The sequence below is a fragment of the Oncorhynchus tshawytscha genome, linkage group LG05 (assembly GCF_018296145.1).
Source record: "Oncorhynchus tshawytscha isolate Ot180627B linkage group LG05, Otsh_v2.0, whole genome shotgun sequence".
Lineage (NCBI taxonomy): Eukaryota > Metazoa > Chordata > Actinopteri > Salmoniformes > Salmonidae > Oncorhynchus > Oncorhynchus tshawytscha.
In genome coordinates, this window is record NC_056433.1 from 76,998,621 (window position 1) to 77,022,661 (window position 24,041).

At 44.1% G+C, this 24,041-nt stretch overlaps 1 protein-coding gene across 18 annotated transcripts in view; it reads left to right on the forward strand.

Annotated features, from left to right (window-relative positions):
- The window catches only part of dock7 (dedicator of cytokinesis 7), a 64,774-nt gene extending 41,765 nt beyond the window's left edge, over positions 1–23,009 (forward strand). For 2 of the 18 annotated variants that reach the window (XM_024422316.2, XM_042322382.1), the window contains 28 exons: positions 1,560–1,649; positions 2,400–2,495; positions 2,966–3,106; positions 3,307–3,420; positions 3,689–3,856; positions 4,088–4,227; positions 10,344–10,513; positions 10,788–10,960; positions 11,098–11,280; positions 11,673–11,841; positions 12,005–12,101; positions 12,494–12,511; positions 13,427–13,501; positions 13,770–13,866; positions 13,995–14,129; positions 14,289–14,441; positions 15,476–15,634; positions 15,911–16,011; positions 16,093–16,285; positions 16,548–16,691; positions 16,889–17,020; positions 17,955–17,969; positions 20,400–20,534; positions 20,648–20,737; positions 20,932–21,168; positions 21,408–21,658; positions 21,853–22,020; positions 22,427–23,009. In XM_024422316.2, coding sequence (XP_024278084.2) covers positions 1,560–1,649; positions 2,400–2,495; positions 2,966–3,106; positions 3,307–3,420; positions 3,689–3,856; positions 4,088–4,227; positions 10,344–10,513; positions 10,788–10,960; positions 11,098–11,280; positions 11,673–11,841; positions 12,005–12,101; positions 12,494–12,511; positions 13,427–13,501; positions 13,770–13,866; positions 13,995–14,129; positions 14,289–14,441; positions 15,476–15,634; positions 15,911–16,011; positions 16,093–16,285; positions 16,548–16,691; positions 16,889–17,020; positions 17,955–17,969; positions 20,400–20,534; positions 20,648–20,737; positions 20,932–21,168; positions 21,408–21,658; positions 21,853–22,020; positions 22,427–22,469 — 3,687 coding nt within the window. In that variant the 3' untranslated portion in view covers positions 22,470–23,009. Of the gene's footprint in view, positions 1–1,559; positions 1,650–2,399; positions 2,496–2,965; positions 3,107–3,306; positions 3,421–3,688; positions 3,857–4,087; positions 4,228–10,343; positions 10,514–10,787; positions 10,961–11,097; positions 11,281–11,672; positions 11,842–12,004; positions 12,102–12,493; positions 12,512–13,426; positions 13,502–13,769; positions 13,867–13,994; positions 14,130–14,288; positions 14,442–15,475; positions 15,635–15,910; positions 16,012–16,092; positions 16,286–16,547; positions 16,692–16,888; positions 17,021–17,954; positions 17,970–20,399; positions 20,535–20,647; positions 20,738–20,931; positions 21,169–21,407; positions 21,659–21,852; positions 22,021–22,262; positions 22,283–22,426 lie in introns of all 18 variants that reach the window. The other 16 variants (XM_042322378.1, XM_042322385.1, XM_042322387.1 and 13 more) reach the window with 13 other exon arrangements.
- Positions 23,010–24,041: the final 1,032 nt, after the last annotated feature.

The window sequence follows — 24,041 nt, forward strand, 5'->3', positions numbered from 1 at the left end:
CATGTTGTCTTTTTGGTCTTGTCTCCTTCGCTCCTTCTGTGCTGTGTGCAATGACTGTAGGGTGTGTGCACCTTTCAATGTATACCCTGCCACTTACAACAACAAAGATGAGAGATCACTTCCTCTCTGTCAAGTGGTTTCAACTCGCTATTCGGATTTGATGTTTGGTCCAACCGAATCGGTCATATGAACATTGAGACATTAATTTACTGTAATAGAGAAGTTAACCCTTTTTATGTCTCAACGACTCAAATTGTGCGCAGAGCAGACACTACTGAAATGGAAGTATTAATAAAAATAGATTCTGGAAAATGTATGCTCAGTTTGTTGTACCGCTAGCAGCATTTTAGCCAAAGACTGTTATAATAGCTGTCTAGTCTGTGTTTTATAAATGTGCAATAAGCATAAAACATAATTACATAAGGAATTGGCAACTCGTTCTCATTCTGAGAAATAACGTAGGCCACTTGATTTCAACATCTGAACAAAGTGTTTAGCTAGCGTGCTTTTCAAACACTTGGAGACAGACAAAGGTTTGTTCATAACAATTAAACTTTTTTACCTTGTTAGTAAAGAGATCCATGTTGGCTGAACCTGAAATATAACAATTAGCTGGCTAGTCACTTACACGTGGGCTTGTGCTTGAGAGATGTGTTTATGAGACCTGTGTTCATTTTCTATAATGCCTGCTATAAATTATTAGTGAATGTGCATGTTTCTGGTTACATTTGTAACAAAAGACTACACTTGACTTGAAACCCAGATCAGTGAGTATTGCAACAAAGCAGGTTAAACTATTTAGATTAAATGATTAGTGGGTCTTAAGGTTGTGGAAGGTGTATATTTAGCCTATGTATAATTTCAGAAGCCCTGAATTCATTAGATTAATGCTGACTGTCAAATGCAGTGTATTTGACCTTTTTTAATTGTGCATCAAAGCTCATTTAGAGAAAACAATGACAAAATCTAGCTATTGTGAATTGGCCATAAATTAGAACAAATCTAGATGCTTTTTAGGCCATATCGCCCAGCCCTAAGTGTGTATGTGGGGGGTCTGCTTGGGGGTATGTGGGTGTATTATGTGTTGGTTTAATGTGTTTGCCTGCTTGAGAACTTTGTCATCTTCTTTTCCTGTCTTGGTGTTGTGACGATGGCTGTCCTCATTGGTTGTCATAAAGGCTATTTTGTGGCTCTAGTTATGGCCAAAGATTCAGTCAAATTCATTTATTTAACTGAGGTAAGTTGTTCGCAGAGGTATTTTTTCCACAGGTTGATACTGTCTACAAACTGCATATCTAGAGGCATAAGGGCCGTTTCTGTGTAAAATATATATCAGATTATGTGTGTAAGAAGAAGGATAAATATGAGGGAACTCAGGCATTCTTTAACTGGAACTGTAGTTAAGGTTATATGATGAGGGCTGTTTTGTGTATTTGTGTGATTGTTGTTTGTGTTGATGTTTGTTAACTGTGTGTGTAATTCTGCTAGGTGCTACAGCTATAACCGTAGCCCCTCAATAACCTGTTGTTGTTGTCACATCCCATCCATCCCACCCATAGGCCATGGAGCGCTGTGGCAACCGCATGTCTTCGCACACTGAGAGCACCAGTTTCTTGCAAACTTTAACAGGACGGTTACCCACCAAAAAGGTACCAGCCACTGTCTACACGGGGGAAGAGCCATACGGAGCCCCCTCACCTTATTCGCCTGTTTATGTGTATGTCTGTGGATGTGTGCCTCTTGATTGGATTGTCTATTTGGTGGTTGTTGGATGTAGTGTAGATGTCCCGCCTCTTGGCTGTGATTTGAAGTGTGATGTTGACAGTATTGCACAGCAGGTGTGTGTGGCGTACCAGGCACTAACTGTAGCACTGTTATCCCTGTTCAGGTAAATGGCACTCACTTGATGTTTCTATTTGAATGAAGCCTCCATTTTCAGTGTTACCACCAGCCACAGACACACCAAGTGGATTGTTGAGTAAATATGGCATATGTACAATAAGATCAGGGGTTCCCTAACCATCTTACGCTCAAAAGCTGCCTGCAAGATTTAATTTAAACACTCTATTGACTCTATAATTGTAGTCATTCTATAGTACTAATATTATAGATATCATCATAGTTAATTAAAGGTTAAATAAATAAAGGAGAACGTTTAGGGAACCCCTGTATTGAGAATGATTGTGTATTTCGGCACATAGTACAGTGTTTATATAATGCTAGATTGTGATGCAGTAGAATGTCTCTCGGTGCTCAGTTGTAAGAAGGACCACCTGCCTGGGTCAAGGTGTTTTTGGTTCCATTGCAGTGACCAACTAAATCCGGGCCAGGTTGAACCAGGTCTGATGTGCTGTACTACGCCTGTCTGACTGTCTGGTCCGTGTGTCTCTGTGTCTCAGTTGTTCCATGAGGAACTGGCCCTACAGTGGGTGGTAAGCAGTGGCAGCGTCAGAGAGGGAGCTCTCCAACAGGCCTGGTTCTTCTTCGAGCTCATGGTAAGACAAAACACTGCACACAGTTTCACACTGCCGAGCCGTATCGCTGTGGCCTGGTTACATGTCCACCATAGTTGCTGGAGCCGTGTTGGAAAGGACAATGTGATAAGTAAATATCCAGGTAAAGACCGTATGATTCAGGTTGGCAGGATAGTGTGACAAGGGTTCACTGTCGTGCTTTTCATCCTGGCACCATAACTACGATTCCCACTACATGGCCAAGCTGCAAAGTAAAACATTTGGCTTTATCAGAAACATTTATGAAAACAAAACATGATAGGTTTTCATTTAAATTTAGGGTAAGGCATAAGGTTAGCAGTGTGATTGGAGTTCGGTTTAAAATCAGATTTTAAGAAGAGATTGTAGGACTGGGCAGGGCTTCCGACTTTTCAACTTGGGCAGATAGTGAGGACCCATGACTACCACTACGTGTTGGGCCCTGTCTCACCTTGATGACCTCACACCCCCAGGTGAAGAGCATCATCCATCACCTGTACTTCACCGACCGGCTGGAGTCGCCCAGGAAGAACCGTTTCCCCGAGCGCTTCATGGATGACATCACAGCCCTGGTCAGCACCATTGCTGGGGACATTGTCTCACGCTTTCAGAAGGTATGTTGTCACGGGGACACACAGGGACAATAAAGATGTGGCCTACATCAACACAGCATGTTTTAATTCCATTAACCACACAGATACTTCCAATACAGTGAATGGTCTGAATGAACCTTATCGGGTTCTATGTATACCAGAGTGGGTAGCGCTCGCTAGACTCAAACCTGACCTCTGACCCTGTGTTTCTGTTCAATCAGGACCTGGAGCTGGTGGAGCGTCTTAACACTAGCCTGGCCTTCTTCCTGAATGACCTGCTGTCTGTCATGGACCGAGGCTTTGTCTTCTCCCTCATAAAGACCTACTGGAAACAGGTACTGGGAGAGGGAACAAACTGCTTTAGCACCCCAACATAACAGCACCTCATTGACCACCTCCCTGCAGAATTGACTTTCATTTGAAAGGCTTGTGTTGAAACCACTATGATAGATTTCGGACTTTGTGTACATGACTTTAACCACAACAGTACTCTGTCCTGCTCATTATTATTGGGTATCACTTGGGAGTAAACGGCCTCAACAGGGACTTTCCATCGAACCCTGTTTTGGGCAGTTTTCTAGAGACCATTCCATGTGTCCCCAGGTCTCCACTAAGCTGTACATGCTGCAGAACCCCACTCTGGAGTCTCTGAGGCTGGACTTACTGAGGATCGTCTGCAGCCACGAGCACTATGTCACCCTTAACCTGCCCTGCAGCCTGCTCACTCCTCCCGCCTCGCCATCTCCCAGTGTGTCCTCCGCAACCTCGCAGGTCAGATATGCACAGTACATGCACGCTAGACACACACAGACTCACCGGATACACACACATCCACATCCTATCTGGATGAGTACGAGGTGTGTGGAAAATGTCCCTGAATCATCCCCTGCTCGTCTTTCTCTCCCTCTTTCCATCTCTCCCTACCTCTTTCCATCACTCCCTACCTCTTTCCATCTCTCCCTACCTCTCTCCATCTCTCCCTACCTCTTTACATCTCTACAGAGCTCAGGCTTCTCCACCCATGCGCAGGACCAGAAGATAGCCAACATGTTCGAGCTGTCTGTTCCCTTCAGAGAGCAGCACTACCTGGCTGGACTGGTGCTGTCTGAGCTGGCTGTCATCCTGGACCCAGAGGCCGAAGGGTCAGTACACTGAGTTAATGTGTTTGTGACAGAGAGAGATTGTCATTTGCCCCGCATGTCTGTTTCTGTCTCTCTACCCTCTCAATGTGTTACTGTGTTTGTGTGAGACGGCTTAGGTCATTTGACCCCTCTTTCTTGTTCAACCCTCTCAAGGCTTATGGTCAGTACATTTTAAGGGTGTTTTTACATGTAGTCCTCTTTAAAATAACCAATGTCAGTCCTCTAAAGTGAATTGGGTTAACAAAAAAAAGAAGCAAAAGAGCTCCGTTGTCGTTGTCTTCACACTGCTCTTGCCTTGGAATAAGGACTCAACTCTTTTGCAAGTTCAAATCCCCGAGCTGACAAGGTACAAATCTGTCGTTCTGCCCCTGAACAGGCAGTTAACCCACTGTTCCTAGGCCGTCATTGAAAATAAGAATTTGTTCTTAACTGACTTGCCTAGTTAAATAAAGGTAAAATAAAATAAAAATGCACTGTGGGTTTTTATAAAGTGCAGGACAAGCCATTTCATCAGAATATGTTATTGGACAGCTAGATATACTGTATGCCTACCTAACATTTTGGAAGCTAAAAGATTACAATGATTGTGTCATCTTTTAACTAAATGCAATCAGAAGATACTATTAACATGTAAATATTATTGGAAACAGAATAAATAGCAGAAGAATGACTGCAGATTAAATAATGCTGTAATTGAAAATTGAACACCCAATGTAAGCTGCTGCCCCTTTAAGAGCTAGAATGGAGGTTCTACCGTATGTTTGATTCTCACCAAACCTGTTAACGTCTCACGCTACTATTCAAACCCCTATAGATCACATAATGCAAACAAATAATCTAAACTAAAAACTCCACACATTTAGGATTTTCTGTGCATCCTTGACAATCGCTAATCAATATCCAGCATGTTTTATAAGTGAACCTGCGCATCCTAATTTTATCTTTTGTTGCACCAATGTGAGAGGTTATGACAGGGGAAACAGTGTTGCAGTAGTCTAGTGTGTAGAGCGGGAATATTGACAAGCGAACCTAGGGAGCTTTGTGTTCACATTGCCCTACAAAAGGTTACCGGGCCACAGAATTCAAGCGTACCGAACTCAGACCCCCTCTCGAGATGGTCTCAGTTCGTTTCGCTTCAGGGGCTCTTTTGAGGGGCCGGAGTTCCTTTGGAGTGTTCACACTAGGGCTGTTACAGTAACTGTATTACCGCCACACCGGCAGTCATGAGTCATGGAGGCAGTCAAATTCCATGTGATCATTTAGTCACTTTAATTAGGCTTCTCCAAGCCTACCAAATGTGCTAATTGCCTGGTACTCAGCACTATATTGTCACTCTGACATCAATGCAAGTGTAATTGAAAATCGAATCAAAGACTTCATGAGAGCCCATGAGCTCATGTTGCGCAACATTTCTATCGGCTATGGAATTGCTTGAGAAAACCAAGTGATGGCCTCTACTAAGAAGAGGAGGAGCCCATCAGCTTTCTATAGGCCTACTATATTTATTTCTCAACTTTCCTAATATTAAGCACATTGCTTCTCTTTAAAACAGGAGTTTAGCCTACATGGCTGGCATGAAAATGAACCACGGAAAAAGCGTCTTCGATTCTTTTTTCACAATTCCTGACATTTAATCCTCGTAAAAATTAGGTTAGGATCACCACTTTATTTTAAGAATGTGTAATGTCGGAATAATAGTAGAGTGATTTATTTCAGCTTTTATTCCTTCCATCACATTCCCAGTGGGTCAGAAGTTTGCATACACTCAATTAGTATTTGGTAGCATTGCCTTTAAATTGTTTAATTTCGGTCAAACGTTTCGGGTAGCCTTCCACAAGCATCCCACAATAAGTTGGGTGAATTTTGACCCATTCCACATGACAGAGCTGATGTAACTGAGTCAGGTGTGTAGGCCTCCTAGCTTACACACACTTTTTCAGTTCTGCCCACAAATCTTCTATAGGATTGAGGTCAGAGCTTTGTGATGGCCACTCCGATATATTGACTTTGTTGTCCTTTGGAAGTATGCTTGGTGTCATTGTCCATTTGGAAGACCCATTTGCGACCGAGCTTTCTGACTGATGTCTTGAGATGTTGCTTCAATATATCCACATAATTTTCCATCTTCATGATGCCATCTATTTTGTGAAGTGCACCAGTCGCTCCTGCAGCAAAGCACCCCCACAACATGATGCTGCCACCCCCTGTGCTTCACGGTTAAGATGTTCTTCGGCTTGCAAGCCTCCCCCTTTTTCCTCCAAACATAAAGATGGTCATTATGGACAACAGTTCTATTTTTGTTTCATCAGACTAGAGGACATTTCTCCAAAAACTACAGTCTTTGCCCCCATGTGCAGTTGCAAACTGTAGTCTGGCTTTTTTACGGCGTTTTTTAAGCAGTGGCTTCTTCCTTGCCGAGCGGCCTTTCAGGTTATGTCAATATAGGACTCGTTTTGTTGTGGATGTAGATACTTTTCTACCTGTTTCCTCCAGCATCTTCACAAGATTCTTTGCTGTTGTTCTGAAATGCATCCACAGGTACACCTCCTTGAAATACGCAGGTACACCTCCAATTGACTCAAATGATGTCAATTAGCCTATCAAAAGCTTCTAATGCCATGACTTCATTTTCTGGGATTTTCCAAGCTGTTTAAAGGCACAGTCAACTTAGTGTGTGTAAACTTCTGACCCACTGGAATTGTGATACAGGGAATTATAAGTGAAATAATCTGTCTGTAAACAATTGTTGGAAAAATGACTTGTGTCATGGACAAAGTAGATGTCCTAACCGACTTTCCAAAACTATAGTTTGTTAATAAGACATTTGTGGAGTGGTTGAAAAAATTGTTTTAATGACTCCAACCAACAGTGAGGGAAAACAGTATTTGATCCCCTGATGATTTTGTACGTTTGCCCACTGACAAAGAAATAATCAGTCTAATTTTAATGGTAGGTTTATTTGAACAGTGAGAGACAGAGTAACAACAACAAAAAAATCCAGAAAAACCATGTCAAAAATGTTATAAATTGATTTGGTGGCAAAACCCTTGTTGGCAATCAGAGGTTAGATGGTTCTTGTAGTTGGCCACCAGGTTTGCACACATCTCTGGAGGGATTTTGTCCCACTCCTCTTTGCAGGTCTTCTCCAAGTCATTAAGGTTTCGAGGCTGACGTTTGGCAACTCGAACCTTCAGCTCCCTCCACAGATTTTCTATGGGATTAATAAGGTCTGGAGACTGGCTAGGCCACTCCAGGACCTTAATGTGCTTCTTCTTGAGCCACTCCTTTGTTGCGTTGGAAGTGTGTTTTGTGTCATTGTCATGCTGAAATACCCATCCACGACCCATTTTCAATGCCCTGGCTGAGGGAAGGAGGTTCTCACCCAATATTTGGGTGGCAGGGTAGCCTAGTGGTTAGAGCGTTGGAATAGTAACCAAAAGGTTGCAAGTTCAAATCCCCAAGCTGACAAGGTACAAATCTGTCGTTCTGCCCCTGAACAGGCAGTTAACCCACTGTTCCCAGGCCGTCATTGAAAATAAGAATTTGTTCTTAACTGACTTGCCTGGTTAAATAAAGGTCATAGGCAGCATTGCTCCTCCTCCAAACACGTTGAGTTGATGCCAAAGAGCTCCATTTTGGTCTCATCTGACCACAACACTTTCACCCAGTTGTTCTCTGTATCATTCAGATGTTCATTGGCAAACTTCAGACGGGCATGTACTGTATATGTGCTTTCTTGGGCAGGGGGACCTTGCGGGCGCTGCAGGATTTCAGTCGTTCACGGCGTAGTGTGTTACCAATTGTTTTCTTGGTGACTATGGTCCCAGCTGCCTTGAGATCATTGACAAGATCCTCCCGTGTAGTTCTGGGCTGATTCCTCACCATTCTCATGATCATTGCAACTCCACGAGGTGAGATCTTGCATGGAGCCCCAGGCTGAGGATGATTGACAGTTATTTTGTGTTTCTTCCATTTGCAAATAATCGCACCAACTGTTGTCACCTTCTCACCAAGCTGCTTGGCGATGGTCTTGTAGCCTGTTCCAGCCCTGTGTAGGTCTACAATCTTGTCCCTGACATCCTTGGAGAGCTCTTTGGTCTTGGCCATGGTGGAGAGTTTGGAATCTGATTGATTGATTGCTTCTGTGGACAGGTGTCTTTTATACAGGTAACAAACTGAGATTAGGAGCACTCCCTTTAAGAGTGTGCTCCTAATCTCAGCTCGTTACCTGTATAAAAGACACCTGGAGCCAGAAATCTTTCTGATTAAGAGGGTGTCAAATACTTATTTCCCTCATTAAAATGCAAATCAATTTCTAACATTTTTGACATGCGTTTTTCTGAATTTTGTTGTTATTCTGTCTCTCACTGTTCAAATAAACCTACCATTAAAATTAGACTGATCATTTCTTTGTCAGTGGGCAAACATACAAAATCAGCAGGGGATCAAATACTGTTTTTCCCTCACTGTAAGTGTATGTAAACTTCTGATTTCAACTGTATATTATTTAGTATATGTAAAGACCAGATTAAATCAAGAATAGTCTAGTGGGTGACAATATTAGCATATCACTTGATGCCCAGCTTGTGTGCAGTAAGGCAAGAAATGGTTCATGCTTTTGTTTGCTACTTTTTCAAATCATAGACGCACACCTCATGTAGCCTAGCCCATAGGCCTATATGTTTTGAGAATGTTTGTATCACAACTAGTGGCCAAATAACTTATTGAAATTAAGTGCATTAATTCACTTTACAACTGGTGTAGAGTTTAACTGGCATACATGCGTAGAGCTGAGTTTGACGTTTGGGGAAGGTCATTTTCACCATCAAAAGGCACCTTTATAATAAAAGCATGACATGCATAATCACATTTGTGGTCACTTTTGAGAATGGTGTTTTCCTGCTAATGGACCATTTGCGCTTACAGCCTACTGCCGTGTGCACATTGCTGTTCTTATAATATATAGAAATAGCCTAATAGTTTAGCATTTTAAACTAAAGGGTCTAAGCTAATGGCTGTATTAATTTGGGATCTGTCGTATCCCACAACTGTCCCAGACTATGTTTGGAATATTTATTTCTCTCACCGACTAGAATGGGTCAACTCTTGTACTATGGGGTATAGTAGATTGACATAGGCTAGTGCTTTTGCTGTTCATTAGAGGTACTCATCTTGTTGGCTGACGAAAAGTAAATGTGGCCAGATCTTCCAATATCTTCAATATGCACCTCGGAATTGGATAAGGATGCGCAGTTGCGTCCCCGATGTGTCGGTCTTCGCTTGTAGCCTGTGAGAAAGACCCGATCATGTGACTGAGAGCCATGTGAGTGAGAGGTTCTTCGGACCGTGCAGCCGGGAGATGGGAATGTTTGGGTGCATTACCGGCACACAAAGGGGATGCCGCTGGGAGATTCGAGGTATTATCAAGTTCTTGTCATATTATCTAACCATATAGCCCAACATTTGTGTCACAACTAAAGTTACATAAATAATTCTAAGTGAAGCATATTGGAGTACCTGTTTCTTTGTTCACCGATCATCACCTCAAATCGTTTGGAGAAAATATCCTTTATTTTATTCAGCTATGTTCAATTGTGTTCTTACTATAAAATAATGCCATGGAATACTAAGAAAATCTTGTCTGCTAAATGAACTAGTGTTGCCCACAGCCATTTGGCATAGCCACATCAGGACAATGCAGATTATGCTGTTCTGTTCTTCTAAAATAGACTACATTCTCTTCATATCATGTTTCTATAGACCTGTCTAAAATAAATAATGGATTTATTGTGATGGTGTAGGCTAAATTACATGGATTTATTAGATAGATATATTTTTATATGTATTTATGTAGATGTTCCAAAGTCTGCATCAGTGGCTTGTATGCTATGTGTGGAAGCCAGGAGATGCTTAATGTCTTTACGTTAATAAACGGTCCATATTTGCTTGACAATCACCGGCTGACATTTTCATGACCGCCACAGCCCTAGTTCACACTGCACCAACATTTTTACGAACCTCACTGAGTTCACAAAAATAGTTTTGAAAGGGACTATTATTGAGACAGGTTCTTTTAAACCCCCCTCCCTCCCACCCGCTCTCTCTCTGTACTGTAGGATGTTTGGCTTACATAAGAAGGTGGTCAGTGTGGTACATAACCTGCTGTCCAGCCATGACTCCGACCCCCGCTACGCTGACCCCGAGGTCAAGGCCCGCGTCGCCACGCTCTACCTGCCGCTCATCGGCATCGTCATGGAAACACTTCCCCAGCTTCACGACTTCACAGGCAAGTCTACATAGTAAATGAAGCCCTCCATGTCCCAACCCTCCAGGGTTAGGCAATGGTTATGTGGAGTTTGTCCAGACTTGAATGGTCTGTGTGGTTAATATTTAAAGGAAGATTAAATGGTTTTACAAATCTATGGACATCATACTGGTTCAGGTGCTTCTCAGGAAAAGCACATTGAAAAACATTAAACAGTGTCTGCGAGTCTAAAGTGCTAGTCCCAATAGGGATTTTGTTTTGTGCTGGTTGATTCTGATTGGTTTCTCTCCTCTAGAGTCCCATAACCAGTGGGGTCGTCCCGGCGGTGCTCAGGGGGCCGCGGGTGGGGCCGGGGGGGACGAGTCTGGAGAGGACGGCAACAGCATGATCAGTCAGACCGTTGCCATGGCAATAGCAGGGACTTCCGCTCCGATATCTCGTCCCAGCAGCTTCCTGCTCAACCCACAGGTAACTCTCTTTCATCCCTTCCTCCTTGTTCCAACTTTCTCCCTGTTTCCTCTTCCTGAGTCTCTCGTTCTCCCTCTTTATTTTCTCAATTTTTTTCACTTTTTTATTTTTTCTCTCTCTCTCAATACCCCCCCCAGGCCAGTCGTCAGCATGGCACCTTCTCAGCAGAGTCCAGCCGCAGCCTGTTGATCTGTCTGTTGTGGGTTCTGAAGAATGCTGATGAGTGTGTCCTACAGAAGTGGTTCTCTGACCTGTCTGTCTCCCAGCTCAATCGTCTGCTGGACATGCTCTACCTATGTGTCTCCTGCTTCGAGTACAAGGTAACGTTGTACTTTGTTCATGTAATTTGTAGTACTGGTGTAATGCCTCAGTTCCGTAGAAGCACGTCAAGTGTAGTGCCTCACCGACAGTCCTTTATTTCATCCCTGGATAAGACTGGATGGAAAGAAACTACTTTCAAATGGTTCAATTGAAATATGAGAGCTGTCTTTTTCCTCTGTACTACTCCACATCAGTGTTCCACCTACTCTTGTCTTCTTTCCTCTGTACTACTCCACATCAGTGTTCCACCTACTCTTGTCTTCTTTCCTCTGTACTACTCCACATCAGTGTTCCACCTACTCTTGTCTTTTCTGATCCATCTTACCTCTCTTATTTTGGTGGTGTGGTGCAGTAACCCTGTAACTTTTCTCTATCCTCGTCATGGAAAAAGGCCCATGTTGTGTTCACCATGCAGGGGAAGAAGGCCTTTGAGCGCATGAACAGCCTAACCTTCAAGAAGTCCAAGGACATGAAGGTCAAGCTGGAGGAGGCCATACTGGGGAGCATCGGGGCACGGCAGGAGATGGTCCGTCGCAGCAGGGGACAGCTGGGTACACTAGGTAACACGGAGCGCGCACACGTGTGGGGAAAAGTGATCTTAAAATGACCATTCCATCTCTCTCCCCTTAACTTATCTTGCCCTTTCCCTCCCTCTCCTTCCACTTTCTCTTTCTCCTCTCCCTCCACCTTGCTCTTCCTTTCTCCTATTCCCCTCTCCTGCAGAGAGGAGTCCATCAGGCAGTGCCTTTGGCAGCCAGGAGAACCTACGCTGGAGGAAAGACATGACACACTGGCGCCAGAACAGCGAGAGGATGGACAAGTATGCTTACCTTTTTACTGTGTGCGAGTTTGAGAAAAGTCTACTTGTTTAGGCTGCTATTGGTCAGCATCATGTAGTCAAAGTCAAGACGTCACAATACACTGATGATCATTTCTGGCCAAGATAATGCGTACGTCGCCATCTCACAATCCACTCAGGCCCTATAGTGAGGTTCTTAGAAGAAACGAGAATCTGATTGAAATGAACAAGCCCACACAGAGAGAGAGCATCTTTTTTGGAGTCCTGATTCTACAACAGAATGCATGCTAATGGGTCCTATTGTATTTGGTTGATTATTGTCAGACACCTGTGCCTTTTCTTCTGTCTCTGTGTGATTTGATTTGTGCTGTTAACTCATTCCTCCATATGTTCTCTGTGCTGTGTCTCTGTAGGAGCCACAGATCACTCAGGTATTGTATTGTATTGAATGGTGTCAACCTGGAGTCAGTGTGCTGCAGTGCTTTGAGTTCCTCCTGCTGCTTCAGTGACCTGAACCCTGACCCATTACCTCCGTACCCTGACCTCTCCTGTAAAGGTGCTTGAGGTGTTTGTCTGTCTGGTGCCTGCAGTGGGCCTGCTGTGCGCCTGCTGTGCTTTTAACCAGTGTGCCGTGCTTCTCCTTTGGATCCTGACTGATGTGTCTGTCTTCCCTATTCTGGGGTTAGATGGGTGAAATCAATGTGATTCTGACGCAGCTGGTAGGGTTAGTGAAGTTGTTCTCAATGATCTGATGATTAGAATCTGTGACAATTCACACAGTAGAAAAAGGTAGATTGTACACCATGTGTACTTTCCCCTTTTAAAATGAAGTCTCTTCTGAAACAGACCTGTTTGTACTACTGATGTCATTAGTCAACTAAGATACAGATACTACAGAGAAGTGGTCAAAGTATACTTCTATTGGTGTGGCCCCTCTACCCTTACCCCTCTCCCCCGGTGCCCCCCGGCCCTAACCCCCCTCCAGCCTTACCCCTCTGCTGCCTATCTCTCTCCCACCCTGGTGGGGCAAGGGATGGAGGTGCGTTTGGGCCCCTGGTCCCCTGCTCTCCTCTCTGTGTGCTAGCTATGCCATTTCATGCAGTGTGTAGCTACCGTGTTCTGTGGACTCTGTGGTGAACCGTGTGAGTACCGTGTACTGTGGACACTGGTGAACCGTGTACTGTGGACTCTGTGGTGAACCGTGTGAGTACCGTGTACTGTGGACACTGGTGAACCGTGTACTGTGGACTCTGTGGTGAACCGTTTGAGTACCGTGTACTGTGGACTCTGTGGTGAACCGTGTGAGTACTGTGGACTCTGTAGTGAACCGTGTGAGTACTGTGCAGGTTTAGAGACAGCGTCCTACTACGCAACCCAGGGAGTCGAACCAAAACCCAAACCCAGGAGCCTTTAGTTGTTAGGTGTGTAACTCCTCATCATTATCAACTGTATCAACATAATCATAACCCCCCACCACCCTCATTCGACTCCTCAACCCCTCCATCCATCCATCCCAAGCCCCCTACAGTACTTTGCACATGGAAGAGCTCCTTTCTATGTGCAATGGCTTGAATGTGACTGACTGGCATGAGTGCTGTGTCATTCAAGGGGACATTGTGAATACGGAGCTGGCTGGCGGCCATCTTGGAAAGTGTCTGAACATCTATCACTTTCTGTTTCCTGTGACAGAACCAGAGCGGAGCTGGAGCACGAAGCACTTATTGATGGTAACCTGGCAACCGAGGCAAACCTGATCATTCTGGACACTCTGGAGATCATCGTTCAGGTAGAAAGACCTAGACACACAACATTCAGGTTGAACATTTGAGACAATTTAGGCAAAATGTCCATTCTGGAGACAATAACGATTGATTGATTTGGTTTATTAATATATGTGCGTATGTGTCTGTATAGACGGTGTCTGTGACAGAGTCTAAGGAGAGTATCCTGGGTGGAGTGTTGAAGGTGCTCCTCCACAGCATGGCCTGTAACCAGAGTGCCCTCTACCTGCAGCACTGCTTTGCTACACAGAGGGCTCTCGTCTCAAAGGTCAGATAAGTAGCTGTGTACAATCACCTTATCCTTAGACGTGTTGCGCTTTCCTGGGATTTTGTGAAATTAATTTGTAAAATATCTGCACACTGTAATGTCTATCTTTGTCTGTCCTGTGTCATACTTATGTACATATGTCTGTGCGTGCATGTGTAGTTCCCCGAACTGCTGTTTGAGGAGGAAACAGAGCAGTGTGCTGACCTGTGTCTGCGTCTGCTGAGGAACTGTAGCAGCAGTATCGGCACCATCCGAGCCCACGCCTCCGCTTCACTCTACCTGCTCATGAGGCAGAACTTTGAGATCGGCAACGTGAGTACACCATCAGGACAACACACAACAAACACGGATACTTAGAGGACTGTCTACATAGAGCCAGCTGCATACATAGAGGACTGTCTACATAGAGCCAACTACATACATAGAGGACTGTCTACATAGAGCCAGCTACATACATAGAGGACTGTCTACATAGAGCCAACTACATACATAGAGGACTGTCTACATAGAGCCAGCTACATACATAGAGGACTGTCTACATAGAGCCAGCTACATACATAGAGGACTGTCTACATAGAGCCAACTACATACATAGAGGACTGTCTACATAGAGCCAGCTACATACATAGAGGACTGTCTACATAGAGCCAGCTACATACATAGAGGACTGTCTCCATAGAGCCAGCTACATACATAGAGGACTGTCTCCATAGAGCCAGCTACATACATAGAGGACTGTCTCCATAGAGCCAGCTACATAGAGGACTGTCTCCATAGAGCCAGCTACATACATAGAGGACTGTCTCCATAGAGCCAGCTACATACATAGAGGACTGTCTCCATAGAGCCAGCTACATACATAGAGGACTGTCTCCATAGAGCCAGCTACATACATAGAGGACTGTCTCCATAGAGCCAGCTACATACATAGAGGACTGTCTCCATAGAGCCACTGCTAGCCAGCTACATAGAGGACTGTCTCCATAGAGCCAGCTACATACATAGAGGACTGTCTCCATAGAGCCAGCTACATACATAGAGGACTGTCTCCATAGAGCCAGCTACATACATAGAGGACTGTCTACATAGAGCCAGCTGCATACATAGAGGACTGTCTACATAGAGCCAGCTGCATACATAGAGGACTGTCTACATAGAGCCAGCTGCATACATAGAGGACTGTCTCCATAGAGCCAGCTACATACATAGAGGACTGTCTACATAGAGCCAACTACGTTCCTATTTTCATTATAACTATTGATTCTCCTCACCGGTTCCTTCTTTTCAGGACAGGTGACTGTACCTGTTCAATGTTCTCACTCTGACTGTCCCTTCTTCATCTGTAGAATTTTGCACGTGTCAAGATGCAGGTGACCATGTCCCTGTCCTCCCTGGTGGGAACGTCTCAGAACTTCAATGAGGAGTTCCTCCGACGTTCCCTGAAGACCATCCTGACCTACGGAGAGGAAGATCTGGAACTCCGGGAGACCACCTTCCCTGATCAGGTAACACTACGGAGATATACTGGATACCAATAGATGACTGATGTTAAGCCTTTTGTTATTGTAGTACAGAACATTAGGACTACTTGTTCAATATATTAAAGCACTACTTGTTCAATATATTAAAGCACTACTTGTTCAATATACAACTCCATGAAAAACAATTAAAAATTGTCAGACCTCCCAGAAAATGGATGATATGACAGGAAGTACCTTATCCAATCATGTCAGATGCTGCCATCTTATTAATCATGCTTCATGTCTTAATCTGTATGCTAGGTTCAGGACCTGGTGTTCAACCTCCACATGATCCTGTCTGATACAGTCAAGATGAAGGAGCACCAGGAGGACCCAGAGATGCTCATAGACCTCATGTACAGGTATGGACCACACCCACACACACACACACACCGAGAGAGAGAGAGAGAGAGAGCTTTCCTTGAGTGTGTTTCTGTGTCCAGGATCGCTAAGGGTTACCAGACGTCTCCAGACCTGCGTCTGACGTGGCTGCAGAACATGGCGGGTAAACACTCTGAGAGGACCAATCACGCGGAGGCAGCCCAGTGTCTGGTGCACAGCGCCGCTCTGGTGGCAGAATACCTCAGCATGCTGGAGGACCGCAAGTACCTGCCGGTCGGCTGTGTCACCTTCCAGGTCAGGCCAAGGGAGAGGACTATTTTAGGATTGTGTAGATGTGGGTACTTTTGTTTGGACCAGGCAGTCATCCTTTAACCTTCACCTGGAGAGATGTAGCACTGCAGGTTTCATCCTAGCTGAGTGCCATCGCAACTGACTCAACTCATGAATTGAATATACAGAGTGAAATGTTGTAAAGAACATTAATACCATGATGAACCCATTACAGTATTATGTCTAAATAATGAGTGATTATGTCTAACTTGTCTCTCTGCATCAGAACATCTCTTCCAACGTGCTTGAGGAGTCAGCAGTGTCTGATGACGTGGTGTCTCCTGATGAAGAGGGTATCTGCTCTGGGAAATACTTCACTGAGGCTGGCCTGGTGGGGCTGCTGGACCAGGCTGCTTCCTCCTTCTCCATGGTGAGTAGCTGTGATGATTATGGATGGGCAGATTATTAAACCTACATTTGAATCACATCACAAACCTGCTATGACAAATTCACACGTTTCTTTCAATCCCAGTCAAATGTTTAACCTCAACACCACCAATCTCAGTATATTATTTAACTTTAAAACTGTGCAGTGTGAATAAGACAATCCCCCCCTCCCTCCCCCAGGCTGGTATGTACGAGGCGGTAAACGAGGTGTACAAGGTACTGATCCCCATTCACGAGGCCAGCCGGGACGCCAAGAAGCTGGCCACCATACATGGTAAACTACAGGAAGCCTTTGGCAAAATCGTACACCAGGTAATTCCACATGTTTTATCTATCTCCTGTACATACTGTAGGTATAGAGAACAGACTGACACCGAACACTTATGTGCCCTACCTCAATGTGGAGGTTGTGGAGGACTTCCTGTCTATCCTGGATGCCACGTGTCTATCTGGGATTCTGGGACAATGTGTTTCAGACAGCGAAACAGGACTTTGTTATGTACTGTGACTACTGTTGTGTGTGTGTGTGTGTTAGGAGCAGGAACCCATTGTCTGTGGGTGGCATGCTGAAAAGGACATGCCAAATATGTACACTTCCAGACAGACACACAGTCACAAAACCCACTCACATACATTTGTACTCTCACACACACAATTTATTATATATAGAGGTCTCATACACCCACAGACAAACATGAATTCACACAACACACTTATATACTAATTTAAACCCGCACACTGTTCATATGCACATAAACACACATTTACCAATGACCTGAACTGCTTTGCATTAAATGTTTTTCTGAAAACAATTATTTGCTGTTTTTCCCAATGGAACTTTTTATTTCCCCCTGGGAATTCAGGAAGAGAACCTTCCTTCCCTGTTCTACAGATAGCTTTTAAAGTGTCTTTTCATTTACATGCAGTCTACATGGGGTGACTATAGCAGTACAGTATGGCCTGTCCCACAGGGATAGGATATTAAAACCTGAGACTCCCCTGGCTGTGTTTTAGGCTAGAGGGAGTACGAGAATTAGGTTAAGGTTAGCTAAAATGCCACAGTTGTCCCCGACGCCACTCGAACATGCAACTGTTGGTCCGTAGTTGTACTCTATCTAGCCACAACTCCTGGCTGTGTGCTGTTGGCCATGAGGTGTAGTTCCTCTCGTGGCCAGGGGTGGGGGCTGCACTGTACCAACGTGACTAAACGTGTGTTTTTTTTTTATTGTTCTCTTTGTCACCACAGAGCACTGGCTGGGAGGTAGGTCGGCCACTAAGTCATGGTTCCTGCTTGGCTACTTCATATCAGTTATCTGCTAGTCCTGGGCCTTGTTGCTCTCGGCTGTTACTTTAAACTGTATCATCCATTAACATCTACCTGCCTGGACTGGATGCTGTCCCTCCGTCCATTCAACCAACTGTGGGACTGCTGATGCCATGTTACAGGCAGCACCCCCCCCCCTTACTCCTCCTCATTCTCCTCTTTCTCTCTTTCTGTGGAAGAGGAGGTTGTCTTAACGTGACTGTTTTGGCAGGCCATGCATGGGAGCCCCAGTGTGACACTAATGACAAGTGTTGGTGAATGAATGATTCACCTGTTTGCACACCTGCCTTTTCAGACCATCTCTCTCATCAACGACAAACTGGTCATCTGCTCGCTCATCTCATCTCCAGCCACAGGGTTCGATTTTAGTCAAATATTCATGCAAAAGATACACTCCCCAGGTTGTTCTCTCAATACACACTCACACAAACAAATGAACCACAAAATCACCAACTATTACCGTATGCAGTTCGGACTGGATCCACATTCTTGGATCCAGTCCATTTCTTCAGGAGGGTGCAATTCAAATGAATCTGGATTGTTTCATTTGTCCCACCCTAATTTTGATTAGTACATTTTTTTCCCCCTTTTATTTGAAAAAGACTAACTAAATCGACCCCTGAGTTCTCTCATTCATACTGCTGGTCTTCTGTTAACTGATATTAACCTGGTCTGTTGCATGATAAGGACAGAGCACTCCTCCTTATTCTTCACTGAGGAAACTAAAGCACTGGGAGTACAGCCCCATGAATAGTGTGTTTCTAGGGGCTGTGGAACTCACCTCTTCACTACGTCTGCCTTCGCTCTCTCTTTCTCTTGTTTCTCTTCGTTGCATGTGATGGCTCTTCCATGTTGAGTTTGTCTCTTGAGTTTGTTCTTTCTCGAAGTCAAAAGGAATGATATGTTTTTCCTTTGGTGGTTGCTGTTATTTCTATTTGTTTATGTTGTTATTTCTGTTAGTTTCTCGAGTGAAGTACCTGAATCCTGATTAAAATGTCTTCTGTTTTCTCCTTTTGATTTCCCCGGTTGCCATGCCGACCCTTCCTTCCCACTTTACTTATTGTGTGTTGTGGTAAGTTCCTAGTCTGGGGGTTACTTCATTTCTGTTACTTTTGAAAGGGGAATGTATTACGATGAACAATGCACTGACGAGAGCTGAGCCAAATGGCAGTGCAACTGATCAACAAAGAAGACGTTGTATTTCACTGTGTACTGTATACCTATATAGTGTGTTATGCTACGGTAAGGCTGTGTAAATAATTGTGCAATAAGAGCAGTATTGGGAGCCTGAACCCTTCAGCTTTGTTGACCTGGTTTAGCTCAGTCCTGGAACGTTTCGGTGTACTTGATGCCATATATGTCCTCCAACCTCCCCCTTCTCTTCACACACCTGCCACACGCACGCACACACGACGACACACCTGTTTCCTTACCACGGCTACACTCCTTCCTGATCCTGAACGGCAGAGCTCTGTCTGCTAGACACGTGACTCCTGTTCCTTTCTTTTTCCTTGGCTCTTTGTCCATTTCTCTGTCCATCATCACCATCCCTGGCCTTCTAAATGGTGACATTGTCAGGTTTCTATCTTAGCTGCTCTCGTCTCTCTCAGGACATCTCCAGGCATTGAGGTCAACCTGCCTCTGCTATTCTATGTCTCTCTCACGTGGATAATATGGATGTACTCCATGTTTACAAGCTGAGCTTCTTTTCTGGTTCTACCTCTTGAATGCCCATTTTCAGCACCAGTCTCTGTCTATGCCAACTCTCTATATTATAAACCACTTCTCGAAGTCTGTACTCTTTGGTTAAACAACACCTGGTTCCATCCTGATGCTTCATGGGTTGAGTTATTCTAGTGCAGAGTCAGGATTACCCATGAGCCTTTGTGAGAGGTGCATCAGATGGGCTCTGGGCCATGGGGACCTTAGACAGTGACACTCTTTACACACACACACACACAGTTTATGGGTCATTGCACATACTCCAATCTGATCAGAAATAACATCACTGGTCAACATGGTTATAAATAGTACCTCTGAAGGTTGTTGATCTATTCAAACATTTACATCAGTATATGTATGCTGTAGGTCGTATGTCTGTTTGTATTTGGGGTTGCAATTGAAGTGTTTGCTGATGAGAGAACTTTAAATTGTATGGTTGAACTCTATGGTTTCCCTAAGTTGGATGGATTCCAACTCTAATGTATCAATAGGCTCTGACATAATCAAACTCTGTCACCAGAGTTATGACTGTGCCTCATCCTTACAGTTCCAATGACTTGCTGTGTTTAAGCAACATGTTTCATGTACTATGAATGTGCTCGTATTATATCTGAACAGAGTAAAACTATATTTTCTTTCTGACAGGATGGGAAGAGAATGTTTGGTACGTACTTCAGAGTGGGATTGTACGGTTCTAAATTCGGGGACTTGGACGAGCAGGAGTTTGTATACAAAGAGCCTGCCATCACCAAGCTGGCTGAGATCTCACACCGACTCGAGGTAAATGGCAGTTTGGAGGAGTGCGTCTTTAGGAATGATCTCTTCTCTGTGAAACGGAGGAGCACTGTCTGTGTGCTGTGTTGACTTTGTGTTCTGTGTGTTTGATCTCTTAGGGGTTTTATGGCGAGCGCTATGGAGAAGACCAGGTGGAAGTCATTAAGGACTCCAATCCTGTGGACAAGTGCAAACAAGACCCAAATAAGGTGTGTGTTTGGATGGGGCGTGTGGATAAAGATGTGATTCCAAATGATCCCTTCATTTGAATACGAATTGAATCAAAGCATGGTCAAATAAATAGCCTTTTTGGTTATTAGGTTATTAACGGGTTATTAATTGGTTATTTGTGTATTTTGGTTAATGTTGGTAAAGCATCATGTTGTCACTGCTGTGTGTCCAGGCTTATGTCCAGATCACGTACGTGGAGCCGTACTTCGACACATACGAGATGAAGGACCGCATCACGTACTTCGACAAGAACTACAACCTGCGGCGGTTTGTCTACTGCACACCGTTCACACTGGACGGGCGGGCGCACGGGGATCTGCACGATCAGTTCAAACGCAAAACCATCCTGACCACATCCCACGCCTTTCCCTACATCAAGACCCGCATCAACATCATCCACAAAGAGGAGGTGAGGCCCTGGGGGTTTCATCTGACTGGCGTGCAGCGCCACAGGCAACACACCATTACTACATGACCTCTACAACCTGACTCCTAGACGGATCATCCGTAGGCCAAACTACTCTCTTGTAGAGGAATCAACATACAGACACACATTCATAAGACACACACACACTTCTTAGTTACTATACATTGTATATAATCAGTTGTCTAATATAGTCTGATCTCCTCTCTCTGGTCCTGTGTCAGATCATCTCTATGCCCATCGAGGTGGCCATAGAGGATATGCAGAAGAAGACCGGAGAGCTGGCCTTCGCTACCCACCAGGACCCATCGGATGCCAAGATGCTGCAGATGGTGCTGCAGGGGTCAGTGGGGACTACCGTCAACCAGGGACCTCTGGAGGTGGCCCAGGTGTTCCTGTCAGAGATCCCCAGTGATCCTAAACTCTACAGACACCACAACAAACTACGCCTCTGCTTCAAAGACTTCACCAAGAGGTAAATTACACTTACTTTACAGTCAGTGTTTTTAATGTACGATTATGGACTCGCAATTTCTTGGGCGTGAATGAATGTCAAATTTTAAAAATCATACAAAATTGCTTCTACCATGTTCCTTCAGACTTATGTGCAGGGCATGTTGAAGTGAAGTGCAGTGCAGTGCTCACACCTCTCCTATCCTCCATCACCAGGTGTGAAGATGCCCTGCGTAAAAATAAGAGTCTGATTGGTCCAGACCAGAAGGAGTACCAGAGGGAGTTGGAGAGGAACTACCATCGCCTGAAGGAGGCGCTACAACCACTCATCTGCAGAAAGATACCCCAGCTTTATAAACCCGTGCTGCAGGTCAACTCTCACAGGTGAGTGTGCATGTGTAGACGAGCAGGAACATAATGTCTATTTTGGAGTGTTCTTGTGATGTGCATACAAAAGCTCTGACGAAGGCCTTGAGGCTGATACGTAAAGAGCAGTGATGCAGCTTTTTTCTCATGATATGCATTTTGTCATATTGCATGTGTTCTCTCTGACTGTTCATGCACCCCCCCACCCCCACCCCACACACATAAATATGATATTTTGCTTGTGCTTCTGTTACATGCAGCAAACGGACAGCTTAACCAGGTAGTTTGGTATTCTGTGATTGGAACCTTCTCTGTAAACGTGTCTGCACTGGGTCTTTACAGGGTGGAAGGTTATATATAGATATACATGTCCAATCCGGTTTCCCCATATTCCACTAACTTTACACTATGTGCTCCCCCCCAGAGATTCCTTCAGCAGAATGAGTCTTCGCAAGCTTGAACTTTGAAGATGAAGAGAATTGAAGGATCACAACCTTAATTTATTAATGTGTAAATACTGATGGTCAGTGTCTTGAGAAAAGTCAGTGTTCCCCATAGAAGGAAAGCTCAAGTGTTACTACGAAGTCGGTACATCATTCCAGTGTCTTATTCGTTTACAGGCAGCCTGTTACGCAATCAGTGGGTTTAACAAAGTGGAACTTACTATGTACGATGTGTCAAATCTGTATACATATTTCATGTGTGCACCTTTTTTTCATTACATTTTATGACTTGAAAGTTTTTATTATTTAATCCAAAATGAGAAAAAAACAAGCAAAATTTGTGCTACCACTTTATCATAATGCTTTATTTTTAGTTAAGATACTTTTGTTTAAAGTTAAGGAAATGTTTTAAACATCATGAATCGTTTTATGTAGTTTTTGTTTACTTTAAGTATTTTACTAAATCAATATTTTAATGTCCAATGGATGCATTGGTATTTTCTTTGTGATGGGAGGTTAATGGAATATGGGTTTCCATGGTTACCTATAAACAAATTGACTTAATTCAAGCATGTCCCCTGAAACTCAAAATAAGATCAGAGGGGTGGCGTGAGAGGGAAAACTGGGCCAAAGATTATGGATATACTGACAAGATGCATGTCTCTCCAACCAATGGGAGTCGTTGTCCACAAAGTGGAATGGTCTGTCTAGCTCCCGCCTATCCTTTCTTTGGATTAGTGGATACATCTCATTATTGTAATCCGTTTAAAAATATATATATATTTGATGAGGGTTGTTGACGTCAACCGCCTGTATTCAATGGAGAGAGATGCTATGCTACTAGCCTCATGTAATGAATATGCATAGCCATCTTGAGACCTCTCCGGTATCAGTAGCAGTGCGTGGGGAAAATCACTGGGGAATCCAAGCCATATTACAGCCATATGTGTTGTGATAATTGCGTTGTTTGTTCTGTAACCTGTTAGTTCACATGCCTTGCGACCGTGATATATAGGCCTATGGCCGAGACAATAAGAAGACACAGTGGCAGAATAAATTCAACTACACCTTTTTCTACATAAAACCAGAGAGAAATCTCTGTCTGGTGAAGTCCACAAGGCATATTGCATTTAACAAACCGTTACATGACCTACAGCATGCAAGCAAGTTAGGGTTTCCGACTACTAAACAACTATTGATTTAAAACCCCTGAGAGTTACCCTAAGTCGCAAACAGGAGCTGCCTCCACTCTTCCAGCAACATTTCAACATCAAATCACCTACGCTTTAGTCTAATACTGTGACAACTAAAAGATACCAATAACAATTTAGTCCTATCAACGTAAGCTAAATATGATGTGGCTGTCCGTGGTTCTGATTTGTGTGTGTTCAAATAGAAAAAAACATGTTGACTCACCCTACTTGTAGAAAAACGCCAATGCCATCCTCTCTTTCATGTTGACGAAACGGTCTATGACTGTCGTACAGTACACAATTGTATTTTTTGGTGTCCTAAGCTACCGGGCTAAAATGCTTGCTCGCTAGCCTCCATTTCATGGGCAATGAGGACGACAACAACGAGATGCAACAATTCAAG